The sequence below is a fragment of the Hippoglossus stenolepis genome, chromosome 2 (genome assembly GCF_022539355.2).
Source record: "Hippoglossus stenolepis isolate QCI-W04-F060 chromosome 2, HSTE1.2, whole genome shotgun sequence".
Classification (NCBI taxonomy): Eukaryota; Metazoa; Chordata; class Actinopteri; order Pleuronectiformes; family Pleuronectidae; genus Hippoglossus; species Hippoglossus stenolepis.
Window position 1 is genome coordinate 13,769,272 of NC_061484.1, and position 23,580 is coordinate 13,792,851.

Sequence of the window (23,580 nt, forward strand, 5' to 3'; positions counted from 1 at the left end):
TGAACAGAAATATAATATTTCCACCACTGCTTCCAACAATCCAGTTGCAGTGCTTCTCTTTTTCCACTTTGATTTATCACCCGAGCACGTTTCACTGAATCAGTATTCGGCCGTTGTAGCTGTAGAAAACCACATATTACCATAATGCATATGAGTTATATTTCCAGGCATGGCGGCTCACATACCAGAACCCCACATCCACACAATACGAGTATGAATAATTCAGGCCCATTCATTTTTGAATTTTCTCATTGATTGAAAGGATGCTGTTAAAGCACTGTGGATTTCGGGTTGGTTATATTACCCAAGAGATGCATGTAATACGCTCAGGCAGCTTATTGCACTGTATTGGCCGGGCAGATGGATGTTTGTTCAGTAAAACTCCCTGGTGATCTTCTGTCAGCCTCTTTAATCTTTCTGCTGTGGTGCTGATCAAAAGGGCCAGTTAATTACTCTGCGAGACTCGTGCAGGTTTGTGAGGGAGATGCACCATGAGAGGAGCTGCTTTTGGGTTTGGGATTTCATGATACATATTTTAAACTGTTATGGTTTTCGTCAAAATGTTTGTCAATGTATCATCATTCACCTTAAATAAGCATTTAAACACAGTTGTCCATGTTTTTATCCACAAGAAACCTAATTGTCTGTCACACCTTCACTTCCTCTCGGATTACAGTACAATGCCGGGTTCACAGCCGGCGTAATACAATTCTGTCTTCACCTGCCTGAGCCAACTTTAATTACAACTCGTCCAAAACACAGTAACCAGACTCCTCACCATATCTGCTGAAAGACAGAATATGATCTGTTTGAACTTCTCTTCACTGGCCTCCAGTAAATTAGAATTGATTTTAAGATTGTCTTGTTGACTTTTAAGGCTGTTCTGGACTTGCACATTGGACATTTCAGATCTTTTGACACCATTACGGTCATAATCTGAGGTCCTCAGCGGAGGACCAAAGGTGACCGGGCTCTCACTCTGTGGACAGACAACAATCTCCCCGAGGAGATCTGTCTGGCAGACTCCCTCTCCTCTTTTAAATCTCTCTTAGAGACAATATTTTTGTCCTAGTTCTGATCATACCATCCATTTTATTTTATAATGTTTTATTATATCTTGATTTTACTCTTTTCTCATCGGTAACATTTTTTATTTCCATATCTTTGCTCTTCAAATAGCTTAAAAGTTAGTCAAAATGCTTGAATATCTAAAACATATAACAGAGCAACAGAGGCTGAAGGAGTGTGCACGGCCTCAGGAAACAGCGCTTATCTCTTTGAATAAGAAAGACTTGGGAGGGGAAAAGGGAGAGCAACGGTCAGAGAGCACTGAGAATCACTCCAGAGGTGATATCAAGCCTCAGCGCCCTGAATCCCTAAGCAGTTAAGACGCAGGACAAATGGAGCCCTATAAATAGAAAGATAGCCTCAGTGTGACCTGCAGGACACATGATGAACGAGAATGGGAGAAGGATTTTTTTTTTCTGCTTTTTTGCGATTAATTATCTGCTTATGTTTCAGTCTCACGTGAAGGGAAACAGAGAGAGGGCAAACATGTGCCACACTGAAGATGTTTCAGTGTTGGGATATGAACTAGCATAATTATTGCACCAACATGAATCCATAAAACACCATAAAGTTTGATATTGGTTGACGTTGGCAAACAAGCAAAACAGAACTGTGAACATAATCAAGCATAAATATAATTTTAATGATTGAATAAATTGAAAGACAGAGTTAAAAAAAATGCAATAATGTTTGAGACGTTAACCAGCAAAATGTTGTGTTAAAGACCAGCAACTCATAATTTATATAATAATTTATATAAAATTCTTACCTTTTAACTCCTAAAATTAAGTACGTTGAATTTTAGACTTTTTGGGGGGACTTTTCAATTCACATGTAAATAACGAAATACCATGATCCCTAAATAACCTACTCGTCCATTTGACTTTATGGAGTTTATGTTAAAGGAGAATGTATATTTTATGGTTTCATTATATTACTAAGTCATCTTTGTACCTACAAAAAAACCTCTCGTGTCCTCCTTCCCCCCCAGCAGACGTAGGGAGAGGATACTACGGTCACACTGAAGGTTGATTCACGTATAGGGCAACATCTATGTTTGGCATCTGTCAAATTTCAACACCATCATCTTGTGGCATCATCTTGACAGGATGACAGTGCAGCACATTATTTCCCACAGGAATGTAGACACAGACCTTTCGGGCAGAGGGGCTAATACACAGGCCACTTTCTATCTATATACAGAGCCATAGCACACAAGGGGCCCACAGCCGACAGCACACCGCCTTTAAATAAACACACATGGGAAACTAATAATAATCAACTTTATCTGTTCAAAAGACAGGTCTCAGGCTTGTACGTAAAAAAGGTTAAAGCATCAGCAAAAAAAAAAAAAAATACACAGTCACAGTGGTATTTTACCAGTGAAGATGCAGATAAAATAGTTTTTGCGTAATTGTGGTAAAGGACAAGGACACACACACACACACACACACACACAGTGCAACAGTGTAACACCGATCATATCAACAGAGCATATGGGAACTGAACAGGTGGACAAAACATAGCAGAGCAGATAATGAAAGAGAGGATAAAACACACAGAAATAATTCCGCATCCACCAACACGACTTAGAAAAGTTATATCCAGAAATAAACACAGCCTGTATAATAAAGATATATTTACCTAGAGGGTGTGCATTTGAATTTAAGGCCAATGATGTGCAGCAGTGTTTCTTCTTAGCACAACGCAGAGCTGAACAGGCGAAGCCATCTGGTCATTATTATCGCCACAGGGCAGCATGACCGTAAATAGAAATACAACAGACTGCTGTGGGGATATGAGACACAAAAAGGAACGGTCTCGATGAGGATAGTTTGGGTTCAGTTTTTACTCTATTATATATATTTTTTGAGTTCTTACCCCCTACAAGAGATGCACTTACATTACAACAGCCCTTTTTCACAGCTAACGTGTCATAGTAGGAAATACAGAGAATCACGAGTGTGACAGTGAGCCTGAAACGGAGGCAGCCAAAGGGGAAGTGAGCCAACAAGTGTTGTCATGTTATTGTCGCCTGTGAACTTTTCCTTTGTGTTCAACTACATCAGTTGGTCATTTCCTACATTTTTCTACAGTCAAAACAATCTCGTGGAGAATCACTGATTTAAATTCCACAGAGACAGCGACTGCGGTCCTCGTCGTTCCTCACACCGTGTCAGGGCGGGGGAAGTCCACATCTAACATTCCTGCAGTGCTTCTCTCTGTTCTACTGCCCATCACACACAGCCGCCCCCTAGGGACACAGTGTGTGAGTGAATATTAAAAGTGTGCGTTGGTCAGACAGCGGGGTCGGGGGCACAGAGTTCCCTGGGGCTTATCGTAGTTCCACGCTGTTGCCCAACCTAACAAGGCAGAGAGAGTCACAGTCTGCAAGGTGTCGTCAGTCTCAGGAGACATTTAGGAGGATCACGAGTCAGGCTCACTCCTCCAGAATAAACTCTGGGGAAAAACTGGAAGTTGGCAGGAGTCGTTCACAGACGCCTACAGGCAAAGCATTGTATCTAATTGGACACCAAGGACGGCTGAAGGTGATTCATCCAAGTCATGCATTGCCATCTGTGACTGAACCGATCTATGAGCCGCTCTCAAAATGTGATCAGCTTAAGGACAGATACGCATGAAAAGGATTTTTCTCTTAACACAGAATGAACACCACAGGAAGATGATCACAGTTTGAGCTCAGGCTTTTGTTTTTTTTTGTGACTTTCCTCTCACTACTCGAGCATTCATACAACTAGGAGATCGTTGAGAGCCACTGGTGAAACTGCCCTGGGTTTGGCCCCTCATCTGTCAAAGTTACTTTCTGTGGTTTTACATTCCACGTTAACAAACGTTAGTCCTAAACCTTCTTACAATATGCACAGCAAATACAGTAATATAAACGGAACTAGAGGGTCACTCAGAGAGCACATACACATGCTAATTTATCTGGATTTGCTCCAACATGTAATTAATCTTTCTTGGGTCGTGCCCCACCCCCCCACACAATTTCATGGAAAAATCCGTACAGTAGTTTTTGAGAAATCCTGCGATCAAACAAACGCTGATGAAAACGTAACCTCCTTGGCAAAGGTCATTACAGAAATCGATCGGGTTTTTCAGAATGAGAAACCAGTGTGTTCATGCGACAATTATGTAAATGTTAAATATCCATACTTTTATATACTGTGGTCATACACATTTTATGTGCGAAGGATCCAGGAAGTAAATAATTCATCACTTACCTGATGTGCTACTTTACATTCCTGTCACCATCAGGCTCTTTACTGCAGTGACTTGCTGCAGACTTCAGCAAAGTATATGTTGATATGAACATGTGTCAGAGCTGAAATCATCAGGATTCATGACACATCCTTTAGTTTGATAACGGTTTGTTTATTTATGGGATGGTCCAATAGGGGCGGTGGATCTAACATTAAAAGCACAGTGGAAATACTGAACTCTTTGCTGCATTGACCTGATCAAATGGTCATTTCAAAATATTTTCTGATACTCCATGTCTGCATGTTTCATTGCACGGTCACATAAGAGGCATAAGAACATTGGGCAGATGGGGCTTAAGAGTATTTTCCACGCTCTGTCTTCTTTTTATTCTCCTTAGATATCACCACCTCTCTCCCACTGAATTGTACCCTGTGTACTGATTTGCATGCACTGCCATGATTGGCCGCCACTTCCAACAGGCTGCCCTCTGCTGATTGGCTGCAACTGCAGGAGGGCATGGAAGCTCTCTCACCAAAACAGGCATAAAAGGCTGCTCGTGACATCGGAGACACAGAATAAAGCATCTTTGAGGAGCTTTGACAGTGAGCTGCCGCCAGCTTGAAAAAGAAAATCTGACAGGTGAAAAAAGAGGCAAGTAAAGATGCTCAAAAAGAGGACACAGGAGAAAGTGCTGAAGGGGACAGTTTAAAGGAGAACTGCTTAGAGAGGAAGAAGTCAGTGACAGAGTGTTGACATTTGTCATTTGTTGTAAGCTCTCAGAGGAAGTGAGTAAACAGCCTGTTTTGGGGACATTTTCTTTATTTTGGCCCCAAAAAAACAAAAGCCAGCATGTCCCTGGAGGTGAAGGAGAAGACCCATGTGCGTATAGTGTTTCTGGGGGCGGCAGGAGTGGGTAAGACGGCCCTGATCCAACGCTTCCTCCAAGACACATTCGAGCCCAAACACCGGCGCACCGTGGAGGAGCTGCACAGCAAGGAGTACGACATCGGCGGGGTCAAGATCACGGTGGAGATCCTGGACACCAGTGGCAGCTACTCATTCCCTGCCATGCGCAAGCTCTCCATCCAAAACAGCGACGCCTTTGCACTGGTGTACGCCGTGGATGACCCCGAGTCACTGGAGGCTGTCAAGAGCCTTCGAGATGAGATCCTGGAGATCAAGGAGGACAAGTACACGCCCATCGTGGTGGTGGGGAACAAGGTGGACCGGGATAAGGAGCGCCAGGTGTCCAGCGATGACGTGCTGTCGACCGTGGAGATGGACTGGAACAACAGTTACCTGGAGGCTTCGGCAAAGGAGAACTCCAACGTGGTGGAAGTGTTCAAGGAGCTCCTGCAGCAGGCGAACCTCCCCTGCCGCCTCAGCCCTGCGTTGCGAAGACGCAGGGAGACCTTCCCGAAGGACACCAACTTCCGGCCGCCGATGAACAAGACCAACAGTTGCATTCTGTCATAATGGGAGGCAGAGAAGGAGACGTGGGTTGTTTCTTAAAGAGGGGACGAAGACAAGATGAAGAGATGGACGGTGCGCTGTGCAACAGACAGCTGCTGGACGTCTGTCAGTGTTGGTGTGAAGTGACGAGCTGCCTGATCTGCGATAAGCGATCTGGACAAACTTCCTCTGAGAGCTGAGAGGAAAAGAAACCGAGGAGCAGAACGGTGTTAAGACTGAACTGGAACTGAAGGGAGACACATTCATTTCTCAGTCGTTTACTTGATGTAACGTTGTTGCTGCTTATTTGGTGACATGCTGCTGGTGTTTAGATCAATGTAGAGCTTTTGAATTTATGAAACTCAACTTTGAGGATCTTGGACTGTTGCTGACAAACTGTTTACTGAGACAAAGACATCTATGTTGTGGTTTGTGCCAAATTTGTGTTTCTCTTGTAAACTGTTTTTAACTTACCTTCTCACCTGTAGCATAACATACTGTTTACAACCGTTTGTATTCAATCTCAATTTGCCATTTAAAGCGTGTCATTACTCTTATGTTTAACCAAATGTGCGAAACGCAAACGTGTAGCTACAAATGCACTTTTTCATTTTTGAACTGACCATTAAAAAAATGATGTTTTTTTTTTTTATAAATTCAAATATTTTGTATCATTTCATATTATCACAAATATTATTTTGCTGTTTATATGACAAATATCGGTGGAATGTGAATGTAAATGTGGAATAAAAGACAAAAAATTACATTTGTTGTGTAAAATGTGTAACTTTATGTATAAAGAGCTGAGAAACAAGTTCACCGTTTTATACATAATTATGTAAAGGATTTGAGTTCATCTAAATAATAAATTGATCATTAATTACTGTCAGTGACAAAGGGTAATATATATACAACTAAATGAAAGAACACAACATAAGGACATGGGACATCTTGCTGTCAATTGATTTAAATGTAAAATTTAATTATGAACATCCAATTTTTACATATCCTTGTGATATGACCTAAATCAGAATTGTGAATATTTCTAAAACATTCAACAGCTGCCTTCTTCAAGAAGTCAAAAGCAGAACAGTCACTTTTAGTATAAAGTCAGAAGAGGAAGACGTATCCAGGTTCATTCAGGTAGAAATCATGATCCAACTATAAGAATTTAGTTATTACTATCTGATTACTATTAGAAGTGAAAGCTCTGACTGTGAAATATGTCAGTAAGAGAATTGTCAGTAGGCATGATTTACAGAAGCATGAAAACTGATTATTATATTATGATCCCACCAATGTTCACTGTGTCCGTCAGACAACACATCTTGTTTTGGCTGGTATCTATTTCACTGCAACAAGTGAGTCAAACAATAAGTAAAAATTTAAAGTGAACAGAAAATGAAAAAGTGCGAAAAAATTGGTTGAGCTCTAGATTTCTTCTCCGTCTGCATCCAATAGTTTTAAGACCTCTGTCGCCATCTGTTGGTGCAAGACGCACACAGCTCAGTGTGTAGCCCTCGTGTAGACTGTGGTGCCTCCGAGGACGTTTCAACCTAAACCTTTAGACTTAATTCTGAGTGAGAGATGCAGAATGTTTTTATACTCATGCTCACATGTGAACATCTGAGGTTTTAGGTAAAGTGCTTTTGTCTACATTTTAAATTCAGATAAGCCGACACAGACCTCATTTTATTTGGTTCATATTCTCAGGTTTCATTGAGTTCTAAAGAGAAAGTGTGATGTTATTGCTCATCAGATCAGTCAGGAGCAACTGGACTTACTTAATGGGTCTTATGTATTTCAGAGGCCTGTTCTGAACCGTTGCATACATTTAGGTTTGCAGTTTTTAAACTAGAATGACTCAGTTGAGTTCACACCTCCACCGAGGCCCAACAGCCCCTTACAGTCAATCAAGCAGCACCAAAGGACACACTCATAGATATTAATTCCCTAAATGTGTTTTTATCCTTCTACATCCATGAATTATTCCCTGGGAAAATCAGTAAACATTTCCAAAAATGCAGAGAGTGATAACAAATGTCCTGGATCTGCCCTCTGCCCTCTGCCCTCACCACACCCTTCCACCAAGTTGTGGAAATCTGTTCAGTTGTTTTTGTGAAATCTTGCTTTCAAACAAACAAACAAACAAACAAACATACAAACCAACAAAGAAAGAAACAAGGGTGAAAACATAACCTCTGTGATGGAGGTAAAAATGATAATGATTTAAAATAAATTTCACTCTGGAAAATGATTCCAACTTAATAGTCAAGCAGGTGAGACATAGAAATTAAAGAGGCAGTGTAAACACTGCAAACAGACTCCAAGCTTGAGGGGGAAAGGGTCAAAGTAAAGCAAAAAAAAAACTGAATTCAACATTACGACATTTAACTTGGCCGTTCAAACACTACTCCTGAATAACCGGTTGACTAAATGGATCTTTGTGAAGTTCCTGAAATCGCTGTGCACGGTTCCTCTAAACGCAACAAGCCGAGCGGGGACCACTGTGGTGCTCAGGTAGAGCTCCCCCCTCCCTCAACCTCCCCCAATCCATCAGATTAGACTGAAGTTTCCTGTTTTAATTTGAGGAAGTGGCAGAGTAAACGTTTGCGGGCAGTTCCTCTTTCAGGCCACATTTAAACATTCTTCCGCACTTGGCTCTCGTTCATTTGCACGAAGACGGCGGCGTAGCAGTTTCACAGTCATGCAGGTGTGTGTATTTGACGTCTCGTAACACTGAGCTCTACTTTACATGAGTTGTGAGGGGGGGGATGTATGAGGACGTCACAGCAGCTATTTAACAGACTAGCTTCACTGCAGCATTATGCTTATGACGGACTCGGATTTTGTTTTCGACTCTTGCTTCTCAGATGTCGTCGCCCCTGGACTTGGTCAAAGCTCCTCAGCAGATTTAAGCAACTCTGAGGCGTTTAGAACAAGTTCAGGGTCCTGGACAGAAAACAGCAGAAGCATTACTGTAAAGCAACGTTTAGCAGTCTGTGTGTTGCCTGCATGTAAGTTGAATTGTATTCAAGTCTCCGCTATGCTGTTTTTTTCTGCCTGAGTAGAAATAGCACAGTAAAAATAACTGTATAATGTGTCACTTGTCTAATTGTACACTTTGTAGGTCATGTGTCAATGTGTGAGACAGTTAGAATCAAAAATAGGGAATTAATGCTTTTACACTTGATCACCCAAAATTGTATTCAGTCTTGTAGCATTAGAAAGCCTCAGATCTGCAGTGCATAGGAAATCACTAGTTACCGCTGTTTGTCCAATAAACGTATCCATCGAAATGTTATCTATCTAACTTACTATTTGTGTCAAATAAATCAAACAGCAGGATGTAATAAAAAAGGAATGTTGCCAAAATGAAATCCCTGCATCCTGCTGACATTAAATCTTTAACCGTGCTGTGTTTCCTGATAAATGATATAACATATTGCAACTATTTAGTGACAAAACATCATGCTATGCAGAGCTCTTTGGCACAGGCCGTTACAGCTTAATGAGCATTTTCTTCTAACTGCAGCTAAATAATGTGAAAAGAGTTTTCTTGCTCTGCCATGCTTCATGAAGCAGGCGGCCTCAGATGTGACTGAAACTGCTACCGAAAGTTTTGGTTCCAGTGTAAAACCGTTAAATTTCTGACTTACTTCCACTGCTCGTTCATTAGAACACCAGCTGTGCTGCTGTTATCCAATTACTCAACTATAACCATGATTTTGCCTTTTAAAACCAACAGGGTGAAAACAAACGAGAGAAGCTTTCTCACCCAAGAATAGTTTTATTTGCCATGATACATTATGTGCTTGCAGATGGTGGGAAGCATATATTAGTGAAGTGAAACAGTGTGTATTGTTGGTACAGTTCCACTATGTGACACATCAGAGGAAACAGCGTTTCAGTTGCTTCATATGTAACATGCAGTAAATACAGACAAATCCTGTCGGCATGTTTATCACCAAAACAAGCACAACAACCGTTTAAAACAGAGAGGGGATACTTGGTCCTCGGTGTGTGTGTGTGTGTGTGTGCTTGGTAATGTGTTTTTTTTGGTGAGTACAGGAATGTAAATGTGTGTGTGTGCGTGTTGCCTCAGTCGTCCACAGCGATGTTGCGGAACAGATAAGCCATGGACTCTCCGTTGTGGATGCGGCGGATGGCCTCGGCTAGGATCATACTGACATCCACGGTTTTGATTTTTGGACACTGCAGCTTCTGAACCTCATGAGGAACAGTGTTGGTCACCACCACCTGGAGGCGCAACACAACAGTGCTAGAATCAGTTTCAGGTCTCAAAATGAAACAGGCAGATTTTTGAACCAGCTAAGGATCTTCGTCTGTACTCCACTTTCTGAAAATGTATACATCTTTAACTCATGAACATTTGATTGGTGGAGCTGTGTGAGGTGAAACACGGGAACATAATAGGTGCAGGACAAATTCTGTATTAAATGTTATCAAATAAATAAACATATACATCAAACTAAGAACCGTAAAGATTTAATAAGTGAAAACCTCACTCTCATTCCCCAATAAAGCCAGTTTTCATACTGCATCTTACCATTACAGTTAATGAGAGAAAATGTGTTATTCATAATAATGAACACTGACGAAGGCCAATGCATTCGTCAACAGGATGTCACACAGTTCACGTGTCATCAGGAGAAAAAAAACACTTGATTGTGTTATGTGCAGTGTTTTTTTAGGTCAAGCTCTGTACCTCCCTGAAACAGATACAGATATATATATATATATATATATATATGCTTGAAGATAATCTATAAAACAAGTGCTTGTATAAAAAAATTAATTCTTATAAAATAAATTCGGAAGGATACATAGCAAAAAGACTGGCACTATTCTTTGTTTCAGAAATGATAGAAATACAAACCAAGTCGAAAGGTAAAATGCTTATGTGCCGTGTTGAGAAGGAATTGCATTATCGTTTCTGCTGTTGCTGTTCTCAGCCTCTTATTTTCAGGTATATATTTTTTGAATGAATTGATAAGATTAGTTTAGTAGTTCCTCGTCAGCTTTACTGTCATTAAACATCTTAAACCCACAATTTTGCATGTACCGTTGAATGTTAACGTCAGTAACAGAAGACGAGATGACACACCATCCACTATTGATTACTTTACCTCATCAATTGCAGACTCCTCTATGAGTCGTGGCGCATCTGCAGACAGGAGGCCGTGTGTGGCCATGATGTAGATCTTGTAGGCTCCCCTCTCCTTCAGGATCTCTGCTGCTGCCACAAAGTCCTCCACATCATCGATAATGTCATCCTGAGAGAGGGAATGCAGGATTTGGGATTAAACAGCCGCAAACAATAGGAAAGGAAGAAACATGTATTTGGATGGATTGAAAACTCTTTAAGAACCAACTACGTTCAGCATTGAATATTTCGGACACTTATTTTTTCTGTGACCTTGCCATGCTCTGATATCTGGTGACAACCGTCTTTATCAACAATTAAGTCTCCTAACCTCTGTAATGTAACTACTAAACGGCTGCATGAAGAACAAGCTGTCATACGTCCACACAAGCAAACTCCTAAGCTAGAGACTCCCTGTGAAGATTTCTTGTGAACAAACAGATATTTGTACATTTAGTCCACACAGACATGATTTGGTATATTTTTTTTATGTAACAACTCAGCAACCTTGTGGCAGCTTGACTCTTATGACATGTGCTGCTTTCACAATCCACTGAAATTATCCCCAGGGGCTGGATGTGAGAATGCAAATGTCTTACGAAAGTTGGTGGGGGACATTGTCCAAAATTTTCCTGCCAGGCCCCAAGTGAAATGTCTGGAGAATATCTGAGTGAGCCCATGTTAGAATACAACAGGAACATGTGAGAGGAAGTTTCTAACAGATGACGGACGCAAAAGACTACAAATATCTAAGGAAAAAGTGGTGTCATACGAGAAGAGGACGCTGAAACAGACGTAAACTTCTTAGTCTCCAAGATTCTTTGTCTATAAGATTCGAGAGCTTTCTGTGATGAGAGCCAACGCTGGTGTCAATGTGCTGTAAACAAAAACACAAATGACCCCTTCAGCCGTGTAATTTATACATAATGTCCTGGCTCCTGCTTGTTCTACACAGACGCCATCCCTCTCCTCACACAGGACATTTTTCTGTTGTTGTGAACATGCCTGACCTGGACAATCTCCTGCTGCATTCTTCATGTGTGAAAGGTTAAGACTGGAGAATGTCTGGACACAATTGTCCAAACACTTTCCTGAGTTTGTGTCCAAAAAAGGCTGTAGATAACTCAATAATCAAAGCTAGTCTTCACCCTGTATCTTTCCATCACAACGTTTTTCTGAGGTCCTACATTTAGTAGAGTCAACGGATTTATCACTTGATTAAAAGAAACATAAAAGCTTGAGGTCTTACAACAATGATGGCGATTCGTCCTCCTACATCTCCAACGACAGTGATTGGCGGCTTCTCTTTAGCCATCATCACTGAAAGACACAGATGAAAGAACAATCATTTCAGGACAGCAAGTGAGGTCTGTCCAGCAGCCCTCAAATAAGGAGCCCATTCTTGAGGGGAGGGAATGTTAGGGGGATTTGGGGAGAAGATCATTGATTTAAAAACATCATGCAAGACAGCTCGACCCCCAACAAGTTTCCAGCTACCACAGCACCAATCCAATGAGCGGACACCGTTAAAGACCACTAACAGCAACTTCAAAAACTTAAGTCTTAAGATTTGAGTTTAAACTGTGTTAGATGAACGAGTGGGTGTAGAACTGAGCCTTTTTCAAAACCACAGACCAGGATCGACCATTGTTTAAAATCTAAGAAATGCTGTTTTTAAGAAATTAAAAAACGCGTAAGAGCTGTTTCCAAGAACACTTTAACTTGGAGCTTATCTAGTTGGCCACATTTAAACTAATTTTCAAAGTTATGATCTTTAAGGATTTTAAAGAATAGTCAATCCATGTCTAGAACCCACCACATCTGACTTGGAGGGTCCCCACCTCAAAAACCTTCTGCCAAACAAGGCTCATTCAAAAGATCAGTCTCCAAATTCATCACAAAATCATCAAGGAAAGCCTCTGTGCAAACTTTTTAAAATGTAAAACCTTTTTATGTATTTCAAATGGAATAACCTCGATACGGTTGCTTAGCATGATTCTGTTAACAATAATTAATAGAAAATTTCTACTTCATAATCAAACCTATCAAGAATATTAATTAGAATGAGTCTTGACAAATACTGCTATTCAATTATATGTCTCAGGTATCTACTGGGTAAAAAGGCACAAGGGCGGTAGTCATAAAGTCCATTTCTCACTCCAGGAATAACATTTCATTTCACAAGAACCAAAATCATTTCAACTGAGCGGATGAGACACTGAGGGCTTCCAAAAACTATCAGTGACACTTAAAGGGATAGTTAACTGAAACATTTTAATTCACCCATTACACACTCACCACTAATGAGTAAAGTAAAAATTCTGTTGTTTTACTACATCTGAAGGAGGGGGCACTTTGGCTGCAACACTGTTTACCCATGAGACTCAAAAAGTGTTTTGTGGATTCAAACACTTCACCCACCCCTCCATCGGCATAGCGGTGAATTTCCAGTTTTCGACAAACTATCCCTTATGACAAAATTCCCTTTCCCTGATTAAACTACAATTACCACAATGCAGTTGTTTGCCTCCACTAACCAGTGTAGTGTCTACATTTATTATCTTTGACAAATGTCATCTTGACCTTTGACCCCGGAAATCAAATGAGTTCATCTTCCAAACTGTTCAAAACTTGAAACAGAAATCCCCAGAAGGTTTACTCAAGAGGCCAAAAATGTTTTGTGAGGCCACCATAACTTTGACCTTTGACCACCCAAATCGAATCAGTTCATCCTGGAGTCAAACTGAACACATGGACCACATTTGAAGAAAGTCCGTCAAGGCGTTCTTGAGATAGTGTTCACAAGATTGGGATGGATGGATGGATGGATGGACAACCCAAAAACATAATGCCTGAGCGCACTGGCCGTAGACAGTGGAGAGGCATTAAAAAGAGCAAACCCAGGAAGACACTGTGGGTCTTCAAAGGAGAAACTGATTGGCATTAATAGCTAAATCTGCAGCGCCCACAGCCTCGTATGTAGGGTGGACAGACCCGGAACACACAGGCTCCACGTGTTTCATTTCCTTTTCTGCTAGAACGAAGGTGCCCGGTTTAATTCATGCCACTTGCATTTCTGCTGCTGAACAGATAAAGTTCTGGCTAAGAGAACACCTGGAAATATATGCATTTCCTAGATTATTTAAAAGCCTGAGCAGTAAGCTAGGGTCAGTGTGTGAAATTAATCATCAATTTCAAAACACAGCTTTTATTCAGCTCCAGCGAGAATCCACAAAATGGGTTAACGGCTTTGCTGCTTTCAGACGAGACCTGCAATTGTGGACTCTGTGTAGACTCTGCTTTGCTGAACTACATACACGACTGAACCTCTGAGTATATTGTGCTGTGGCCAGTTTCATTGCAACACCTATAAGCAACAATAGAAAAAGGCAAATTATCCCACGGGAAAATAAATATCATTCAGAGTCAGACAGGAATTATAAGAAATGCCTCCATTGGTCACTGCTGACACTGGTTGAAGGGCAAGAGTCACCCCCGATAGGTCCCCCATCCTCTTTTGTTTTGTTGTTCCCTCCAGGTGACAGAGGTAAAACACCTCTTATAGGTCCATTCACAGTGTACTTCCTGTGTTTCCAGAAGCCCTCAGTGACTCATTCTGTCGTTCCATGCAGGGAGGAGTAAACAATCAACAGTAAAGCAGGAATGGATTCAAGCATCATGATCATACTTGGGAGCTCTATCCCAGGAAATGGGACATGATGTCTGCTGCTTGCTGTGGCAAAAAGATAGGATGGTACAAAACATTAAAAGGTACAGTTAGACATATGACAGACAAAAAAATGACACGGCACTGATCGGTGCCCAAAGAAAACTGGTCATCACTTTCTGAAGAGGAGGTTCTAAATCCCAAAGCAGCTGTATTCAGAGGTAAGAAGCCCTCCTTTGAAATCTAAAGCGGAGGGAGGGAGGAGTGGGAGGTAAGTTCAGCTAAAGAGAGCAGACAAGATGAGATGAGGAAGGAAATAAATCTATAAAAAGGTTACACAAAAGCAAAGACACAACAAGAGGAGACAGAAATGGTTGAGCAGACACATTGTTTTGTTGTGTGTCTTACATGGTAGCTCTAGGCCAGTGTGTCCAGTAGTGGTGCGGGACAAGGGGGGAGAGTGTCGACCGTCGGCCATGTCCGACTCTGAGTGATGGGCCTCCCCGTGCATCACAGCCAGGCCAAGACGCAGCCTCTCAGCGTAGGACTGAGCTCTGAGAAAAACAAAACACACAGACACCCAACTGTTAGATGACACATGCAAACAACTACGTAAGGCAAGAGGGAGCAGATGGAAGTTTGCAAAGAAGCTTAAATATACACACAAAGCAGAAAAAGACACAAGTGCAGTAAGAGTGAGACGTGAATGAAACAATCCATTGTAACTTCAGTGATCTTCTCTTCTTACCTCTTGGCAGCTGAAGGGGATTTAGCAACAATTATGGCATTTCTGTAGTCTGGGATCTGAGGAAAACAAACATTTATATTATTAAAACATTTGATCTTAATAGAAATAGAATTAGCTCAAACTTTAATGAAAAATGATCACTTCTGTGACAAAAGGCACGTCATGTGTACAGTCAGTGTAATGTATCCTCACCTCTTCCTGGATGTACTGGATGAGGAAAGGTGAAGCTCTTAGGTTGTCAACAGGGAAACTGAAGAAGCCCTGGATTTCTTTCTGGTGGAGGTCCATGGTGATGATGTGAGTTAGCCCTGCGGTCACACAGACATATGTAACATGAGCTGGTGCGGCTTCAGAACTGTCATTCATACCCAATGCTGGATACGTGTATGGAAATTAACGGAGCCTTCTGTCCGTAATCTGCATTAATTTCCAACAAGGCATCAATATCTATAAATAAATAAAATTATAAAATATATTGACGATTCCTCAGTATTAGCACCACTACTCTCTCTACTTTCACACAGCAAAATCTTTCTCTTTAGTTTTAAACATTTTAAGATCAGCAGCCGTATTTTGATACCTGGATTAGAGAAGCAGTCAATCTATTGGCATTTTGTAGCTAACAATATCCCATATGCTGATCTACAGTGAAAACATGTGAGCTAGCTATTGTACAATCCATCTTTGATTGTTAACAAGTTAAAACACAGAATGTACCACCTGACCTGAAGCTGTTTTATAAATAAGTGTTTATTTGTACACTGTTATGTGTAGGAAACTTGAGTCTGTGTTTTCAACATGCAGTCCATACCAGCTTTAGCCAACATGGATGTGAGCAGCTTGCAGACGATGGATCCTCTCTTCCTCATCTTGCACTGCTTGCTGTAAGGAAAGTAGGGGAGGACCCCGATGATGTTCTTGGCACAGGACGTCTTCAGGGCGTAAGCCATGACCAGCAGCTCCATGATGGCCGTGTTGACATCTCTGAAAAACAACACATTCAATTCAAGACTGCATTAGAAATCATAACCCGCAAAAAAGCACGGTGTTTGTTTTCAAGATCATCTTTGCATAATTCACTGCAAATAAATTCCACAGGCTATTTTTGTACTTTAGTTTACTCTGGTTTATTTGCACATTATCCTGTTTTTCCTCCGAGCGCCAAACCAAAAGGAATCTTAAAATGCCTGTTGAATTATGTTCAAGAAAACCTTTAAGCAAAGGTCCTCAATGGCTTTAGTTTGTCCTGTGACGTGAGATTTAAATCATCCAATATGACGGCTGTTATTTTGACGAAGGCACAGTTTCACTACTTCAGAAAGGTGCAGTGCTGTTGTCAGTGTAACAAGACACTGTGTGTAGCCATTTTGGCCTGAACAGCTTGTTGAAACCAGAGATGACACCACACAGGCAGGTCAGTGACCTGCTGGATCTGCACACGCTCAGTATAGGAAACTCAGAAATGTGATGTGACCTCTGGCCATCTTTCAGAGCATGCTTCTCTCGGTCGTCGCAAATAATTGATGAACAAGGCTGATGGCCAGAGTTAGTGTTGCCTTCCCGGTTCCACAAAAATACATTTGGACTCTAAGCTTCCAGTTAAGTGAATGCACAAAGATTTTATACAGTGAAATAAAAAATACTCCCAGCACTTGGAGAGATGTTTTGACTTGTTTCAGTAAACAGCGCAGTAATGACACATTGGCACAACTACTGAGAACTCAGAGTGAGCTCTGTTGTGTCACAGGCTCTTAAGTCATGTGAACGCCAGCATGAGTAGATATTAAAAAACTGGTCAAAAATACACAACATTCTCGTACAGTTAATTGTCAGGAAAGACACTGAAACTTCTGCTGTGTAAAACTATGATAGGAAACAGATTTTGTTTGTTAAATAAACCTTATATGTGACAGCCGTTAGGAAATGGTATTTGCATATATAATAAAGCACGGTATTTAGAAGAAATACAATAAAAACCTTACAATTTGAGTCTAATATTCAGGATATTTTATCTTCTTCAGTCTTTATCAACTCTTGAGGTAAATACCAGTCTCTGTTTTCTTAGACTTCTCACTATCCTCGCTATCAAGCTGTAAACTTTTTATGCCCGGCAGGTTTATAGTGAGTTTATTTTTTCTGCTGTAAACAGCTGCATGCTCCTGTTTGAAACCAGGCTGATGATGATAAAACAAACATTAACATTCAACACGTGCTATAATGTGACAGGATTCTTTGGTCATAGGTAAATGTTTAAAGGCATCACAAGCATCCTTTAGCCTCACCTGGGAATGGTCTGAATGATAAAGATGTCTTGTCCACGTACAGACTCTTTCACATCAACTCTAGTCTCTGAAAAAAAAAAACACAATCATTGTGGGTTCAAGAGCAAAGTCAAGTGAGACGACACTTAAGCATCAGCTTGTCTAGGGTATCAACATACATCTCGATTCTTGAGAGATCTGATCACAAGTGGACAGCTCCAAGTTCACCCCTGGCATTAGAATGCTTAGTGTGTGTGTCTCTGGTGACCACTTGTGATCTAACTTCATCACTTTATATTTAAATAAACTTGTATGTTATGTTCTTCACAAATACCAGATTATGCTGTTTTTAGCTAGTTCCACTATACAGATGGGTTCTCAATGTGTGTGTGTCAGTGAGGGAGAGAGAGTGAGAGAGGGGCTGAGCAAATCCATGTGCTGGACTAGGGATGTCAGGATTAACCGATTTCATGAAACCATGGTTTCATAACGTCACGGTTTCATAAAGGTAAAAACTACGATATCCAACTATGGTGTCCAGCCCCTCGCAAGCCACGTAATTTGTTTGTTTGCGCCGTGTGGTGAACTCTCCTCTCGTGATTCACGTTTTGTGTGTCTGCGGTGTGATTGTTTGTGTGTGAGCCACTTTACTGAAACATTAGCTGAGAAGAGGGAACTAACGTAACAATCCGTATTTCCACCAATGCTGGCCAAAAAACTCCATCGGAGGAGTTCACAGCGAGAGAAGAAATCCTTGTTTACTTTCGGTTTCTGACCAAAAATTAAGCAATGCATGGCAAACACTGAGAAGTATAAAAATACTTTGGTTTATATGAAACTGTAGAGGGTCAGAGGACGTCAACTGAGTAGGCGGTTCTTCAACGTAGTTTAAGATGCATTTGTGTTCACACTAATACAAGAGTGTGGCCCAGGCCTCCTCTGAACGCGTCTTCAATGTGTCTTGGGTTTGTGTTCACTTGTTTTCTAAGAGCTGTCCGTTTGTGATCAGATCACTCAGGACAGACGACAGAGCCAGGTCTGCACAGGACCGTTGACGTTCACAGTTGAAATCAGGGACTGAGGGCATTTTGAAGTCTTACCTGTATTTGACTCTTGATAAACCACAGACTTGCCCAATTCCACACCCAAGCGTCTGGAGCCAAAAATAAAAACAACAGTAAAGTGTTAGGTGTTAAAAACAGCTCATCATTGACATCAGTTGCTTTTCCCTGTTTTATATCATTGGAAACAGTTTGTCTGAGAAAACCAGACATTTGAAGATATTGCCTTGGGTTCTGGGGAATTGCAACCAACAAATTATGCAATTATTATAAAATAATATATATCTGTTTACTCAATATCAAAATAGTCATCATACAACTTTTCAAACTGTGACAAAAAAAAAAAGAAGATTCATGTATCAGGCAGAGGGGGTAAGACATTTTCAGGACTCACTTTGAGCTTTGATAACCTTAGGATGCTGACAACTGGAGACATTCCTCTGACTATAAGCAGCACAATAAAAGTGACTGGCAAGGTAACTTTTTATCAGAAGCCATTTTGCAAAAGAAAAAAAGAAAAACACGGCAGCCTTAAGAGAAGCCCACAAACGTCATGCTCTGTTACGTTCAGTGGTGTGTTTGTACGATTATAAAATCAGTTACAAAGAAGGAAATCTAATCAAAATGCACTTGGCACACACACACACGCTAACCTGACATTAACTTACTGTTACGCATCATATAAAACTCATGAACAAGCCCAGGCCTCATAAATGCCAAAGAGCTTTGGGCAGAAAATTAAGCTATTGATTTTGAAAACCAGTTACACAACATAGCCAGTTATAGGGAAGGAACTTGGTGGCTCTTTGAGCAGCACTGCAGATAAGCGAGGACTTAGCGTGGTGACACAGAGAGGCTCCGCCAGTCAGTTCAGTCTGCACTGATCCTACTGGGTCACACAGGCTTCTCTGCGACTGGAGCCTCACCCTAGTGTTTACTGCACTCAGGCCCGGCCTTGTTCCAATATTTGACATTGTGCCATAAGCTATTATGACTGTGGAAGTAGAAAAAACTAATACGAGACCTGACCTGCACATAAAGCGTTAATTCTCTTCTTGGAGACATTTATCCAACGAGGAAAATCTGCTTGAATGTTGCAAAGGCGAATCTGTTGGCAGCCCTGTAAAATTCTATTCATCACATTTAGCGAATAATTACATCCTTGTAAAAACATGAGAGCTGTATTTACACACAGCCCATTTACCACATGTGCAATATAATGATACTCAGCACAGTTTTCATTTGCATGATCTGTGTGCTCATGTCAACCTTTGCTCCCGAAGAAAAGGCCACTCTGCTCCAGACCAACAACATAATCTCCTTTATGAAGTTTTGCAATTTTGCCAAACAATGAAAACTGAGAAAGCTAAGCTCCTTTTCACTGGGTGGGCAAGGCAACTTGTGCTTGGCCGTCTGAAAGTTCTGCAGGGTGGGGGGGGGAGAAGAAAAACACACAAGGCCGTTTCCTGATTCCAGTAGGCCAACAATGAGATGAAGAGATATTGGTGTTAAAGATCTGGATCATAGTTTCCATAAGCCGATAGTTAAATTATTCTTTTTGTTGTCATGCCATTTAGATCATACTCTGTGAAACTTGTTTTTTAACTGAACTGAACCAACGCCCATCTATACACCACGTGAATCACAACAACAACCAAAGTAACACCCATTACACAGTATCTGTGCTCTGTTTGGTTCATAGACAGAGCCGTGCCTCTGCAGTGTGCTCCTCTCATCATAATGATTCCTACTGGCAGCTCCTTTGAATCTCCCTCACGAACACCCGGAAGAAAAAAAAGGGGGGGGTTGTCATAATCAAATAAAACTAATCTTTCCTTCTCGCTGTATAATGCTGAGCAGTCTGTTGGTAATCTACAGTGACGATTTCAAGGGCAATGATGATCCCTTGATTCAAAGCAAGGGAACCTTGCAATGCCTAAACATGTGGCTCAGTCAATTCTCCTTTTAACTGAAGTGTCAAACAGAAAATAAATTACATTAATAACAGAATAAATTCAAACTATTAACAGGTTGTGAAAGCCAATGAAAACAGCAGCTACACCATCAAACGATAGACTAACTCCAAAATAAGGGACAAACCGCAGCCATTTACCAGTGGAAGGAACTCTAGGTTGGTTTATAGCTATGATTTATGAGTCAATACAAACAATAGACTATCCTCAATAGTTAAATTTAGAATGAAAGGAGGTGAAGAGGCGGATTATTTTTAGATGTGACACTCATCCAAGAACAATGTAAAAGACTGCATGGACAACAAAGAGTAGTAGGTATTTAGGTCAGCCCAAAACAACACACAATCTGACCAGCCCATGCAAACTGTGCCAGTTTTTACAAACACCTGTGAAGTGATGAGAACAGGTCTTGTTTGTGAGAATCTTAGTTGTAGCTGCAAGTGAAGAGAAAGAAGTGCAGTGTCCATGTACTCAAATACCACAAATAAACAAACGGTTTTGCAATACGACCACATGAACTCTTAGAGGAAAAGGTTTTTCTTGCATTGTTGAGGCATATTCTGTCATTTAAACAGACGCTACCTGTTATTGTTAAACCTGTTGAAGAGCGATTAAAAAGTTGCATTTTGTAAGGAAATGTTTCATTTCAGTTAATAATAATAATACATTTTATGTCACTTTTGACAATGCTCAAAGACACGTTGCTGAGAAAACAGTTCTGAAGAGGATTTTAAGTGATGTTAAGAATTGTCTTTTGACTTCAGAACCTGCACAAGTTTCACGAGTGTGAATCTTCTTCGTCTACACTGATGGTGGATCATGTTTTTTGTGCCATTTCGCCATTGTCATGCGGAAAGGGTGATGGTGTCAGTGTCATGACTCAAGTCACCCTGTGATTTCCACACCGAACTGTGTATGTCTGCTTGTTCTGGTTACCCCTTTAGGACCTTTTCCAGTGGAAACACTGACCTTGTCATTAAGCGTATAGCCATTCAATTTGAAGGTGAAGGCATGTTGTAAGGTCAGGTTAAGGTATTAGTTTACATTATGGTTTAGGTCAAGGTCATGGATAAGGGTTTGGTTGCGTTTGAATGGAAGTCAATGCAAAGTCCTAAATAGGATCGATGCACGAACCTCTGTGTGTGTGTGTGTGTACTCCTTTTATTCAACTTTTTTTAGGACCTTATCCAGCATAAACACTGAACTTGTCAGGACCAGTAGACCTCATGAGGACTGCATTTCTGAGGTCTTGTGAGTGGTAAGATGTGAACTGTGGTTTTGTTTAGGGAAAGGCATGAATTGTTCATGGTTGAGGGATAAGCCTCTGTTTAAAGGCTGTCGACTACTAAAAAAGAAAGTCAATACAAAGTCCTAGTAAGGATGGACTGTGTGTTTGAATAGCCTGACTGCACAGCATTAAAGGGATAGTTCACACAAAAAGGAAAAATCTCTTATCTACTCGCCACTATGCCGATGGAGAGGTGGGTGAGGTGTTTGAGTACACTTTAGGAGTTTCAGGGGTAAACAGCGTTGCAGATAAATCCAATACAATTAATTATACAAGTAAATGGCGACCGATTTCTCAAACGTAAAAATAACAGAAAAAGACACAGAATGCCTCCATACTGCTCCTGTGGTGTCATCCAAGTGTCCGTAAGCCCCGACTTTCAAATTCGACTCAGTGATATAAATGACTTTGTTTCGAGTCGCATTTGAATGTCGGGGCTTAGACACTTGGATGACAGCACAGGAGCAGTATGGAGGCATTCTATGTTTTTTTATGTTGTTTTTTTTACGTTTGAAGAAGTGGTCGCCATTTACTTCAACTGTATTGGATTTGGCTGCAACACTGTTTACCCCCGGAAACTCAAAAAGGGTTTTGTGGACTCAAACAAACACTTCAGCCACCCCTCCATCGGCATCGTGCTGAGTAGATAGAGTGAATTTTCATTTTTGGGTGAACTAACCTTTTTAAACAACATAAACACACTACACAACCTCTGGGCCCAGATGTGCAGTCAGGTATAGTCTCTCTCTCCAAAGACAGAGGAGTCATCATTAGATCCCAGGACTTGTTTAAAGAGTTGCTTGAAATCCACACTCACTCTGTGATCTTCTTGGCCAGCTCTGTGCAGGCGGGGCTGGAGTTAGCAGAGAAAACACGGTATCCACTTCTTGACACGTTCATCTTGGCGAAACCATACGACAGCTTAGGGGTTTGAGAGACCAGAGACCTGTGACCCCCAAACCGCCTAATGGGCATGTTGCGCTAACGCAATGCGTGTGTGTGTTTGTTTGGGTGCGACCCCACTAAACCGTCATTCAAAATGGCCTGTTACCACCCTGAGAGGAGGAACAACTGTTTTCTCACTGAAATCGACGCGCTTGGTGGTTTCGACTCCCACCGCGCACACGCACGCTACCGTAAGGAAAGCGCCGCAGAAGGTGCGTCAACACAAAACTGAACACGAACAACAGATCCGACAAAGAGAAGCGCACGCTGCTCCGCGCCTGTAAACGTGGGAGCAACTCCGGTTGTTAGCGGGTCAGCGAGCACCTTCCCACCGGCCAGCAGCGCCGACACAAGCCCCCCGAGACGAGCTCCAGCTCCGGGGAACTCAGTCCGTAACACCGCGGCGTGGTTTCTGTCGCTGGGAGTTGAGTCCGCTGCGAAACATTCAAACTGTGGCCGCTGCAAAACTTTAACGACGCGAGGGGAAAACACGCCACAGCCACACGTTCATTGGGGAAGAGAGAGTGACGTTTGGAGCAGCCAATCAGAGAGGTCGTCAAAGCGAGAGGGGCGTGAGAGATAGCCCTCCGACCAATCAGTGCGCGGGAGTCGTATGACGTAATCTTAAAGCGCAATGACCAAAAAAAAACGTGGCGAATCGTGTTGTTTTTTTTGCCCCAAATCAGGGGCCTCTCCAGGGACTTTGGGGACCCGAGGAGAAAGGG

The 23,580-nt window shown here is 41.5% G+C and overlaps 2 protein-coding genes across 3 annotated transcripts; one reads left to right on the forward strand and one right to left on the reverse strand.

Annotated features, from left to right (window-relative positions):
• The first annotated feature begins 4,841 nt into the window (after positions 1–4,841).
• On the forward strand, positions 4,842–6,511 carry LOC118121069 (GTP-binding protein Rhes-like). Its single transcript, XM_035176718.2, has one exon. It carries the CDS (start codon positions 5,143–5,145, stop codon positions 5,767–5,769), a length of 627 nt encoding a protein of 208 aa, XP_035032609.1. The 5' UTR covers positions 4,842–5,142; the 3' UTR covers positions 5,770–6,511.
• A 3,004-nt stretch (positions 6,512–9,515) lies between these two features.
• LOC118121055 (phosphoribosyl pyrophosphate synthase-associated protein 1) lies at positions 9,516–23,380 on the reverse strand. Of its 2 annotated transcripts, XM_035176699.1 has the most exons (11): positions 22,728–23,380; positions 18,689–18,741; positions 17,610–17,676; positions 16,139–16,311; positions 15,520–15,635; positions 15,328–15,383; positions 14,988–15,133; positions 14,601–14,645; positions 12,162–12,232; positions 10,896–11,042; positions 9,516–10,005 (listed from the first exon to the last, which is right to left on the reverse strand). In XM_035176699.1, exons 1-11 carry the CDS (start codon positions 22,883–22,885, stop codon positions 9,847–9,849), a joined length of 1,191 nt encoding a protein of 396 aa, XP_035032590.1. In that variant the 5' UTR covers positions 22,886–23,380; the 3' UTR covers positions 9,516–9,846. The 2 variants fall into 2 exon arrangements, with proteins under 2 accessions (XP_035032590.1, XP_035032599.1); XM_035176708.1 differs by lacking the exon at positions 14,601–14,645 and having other exon boundaries at positions 22,728–23,379.
• Positions 23,381–23,580: the final 200 nt, after the last annotated feature.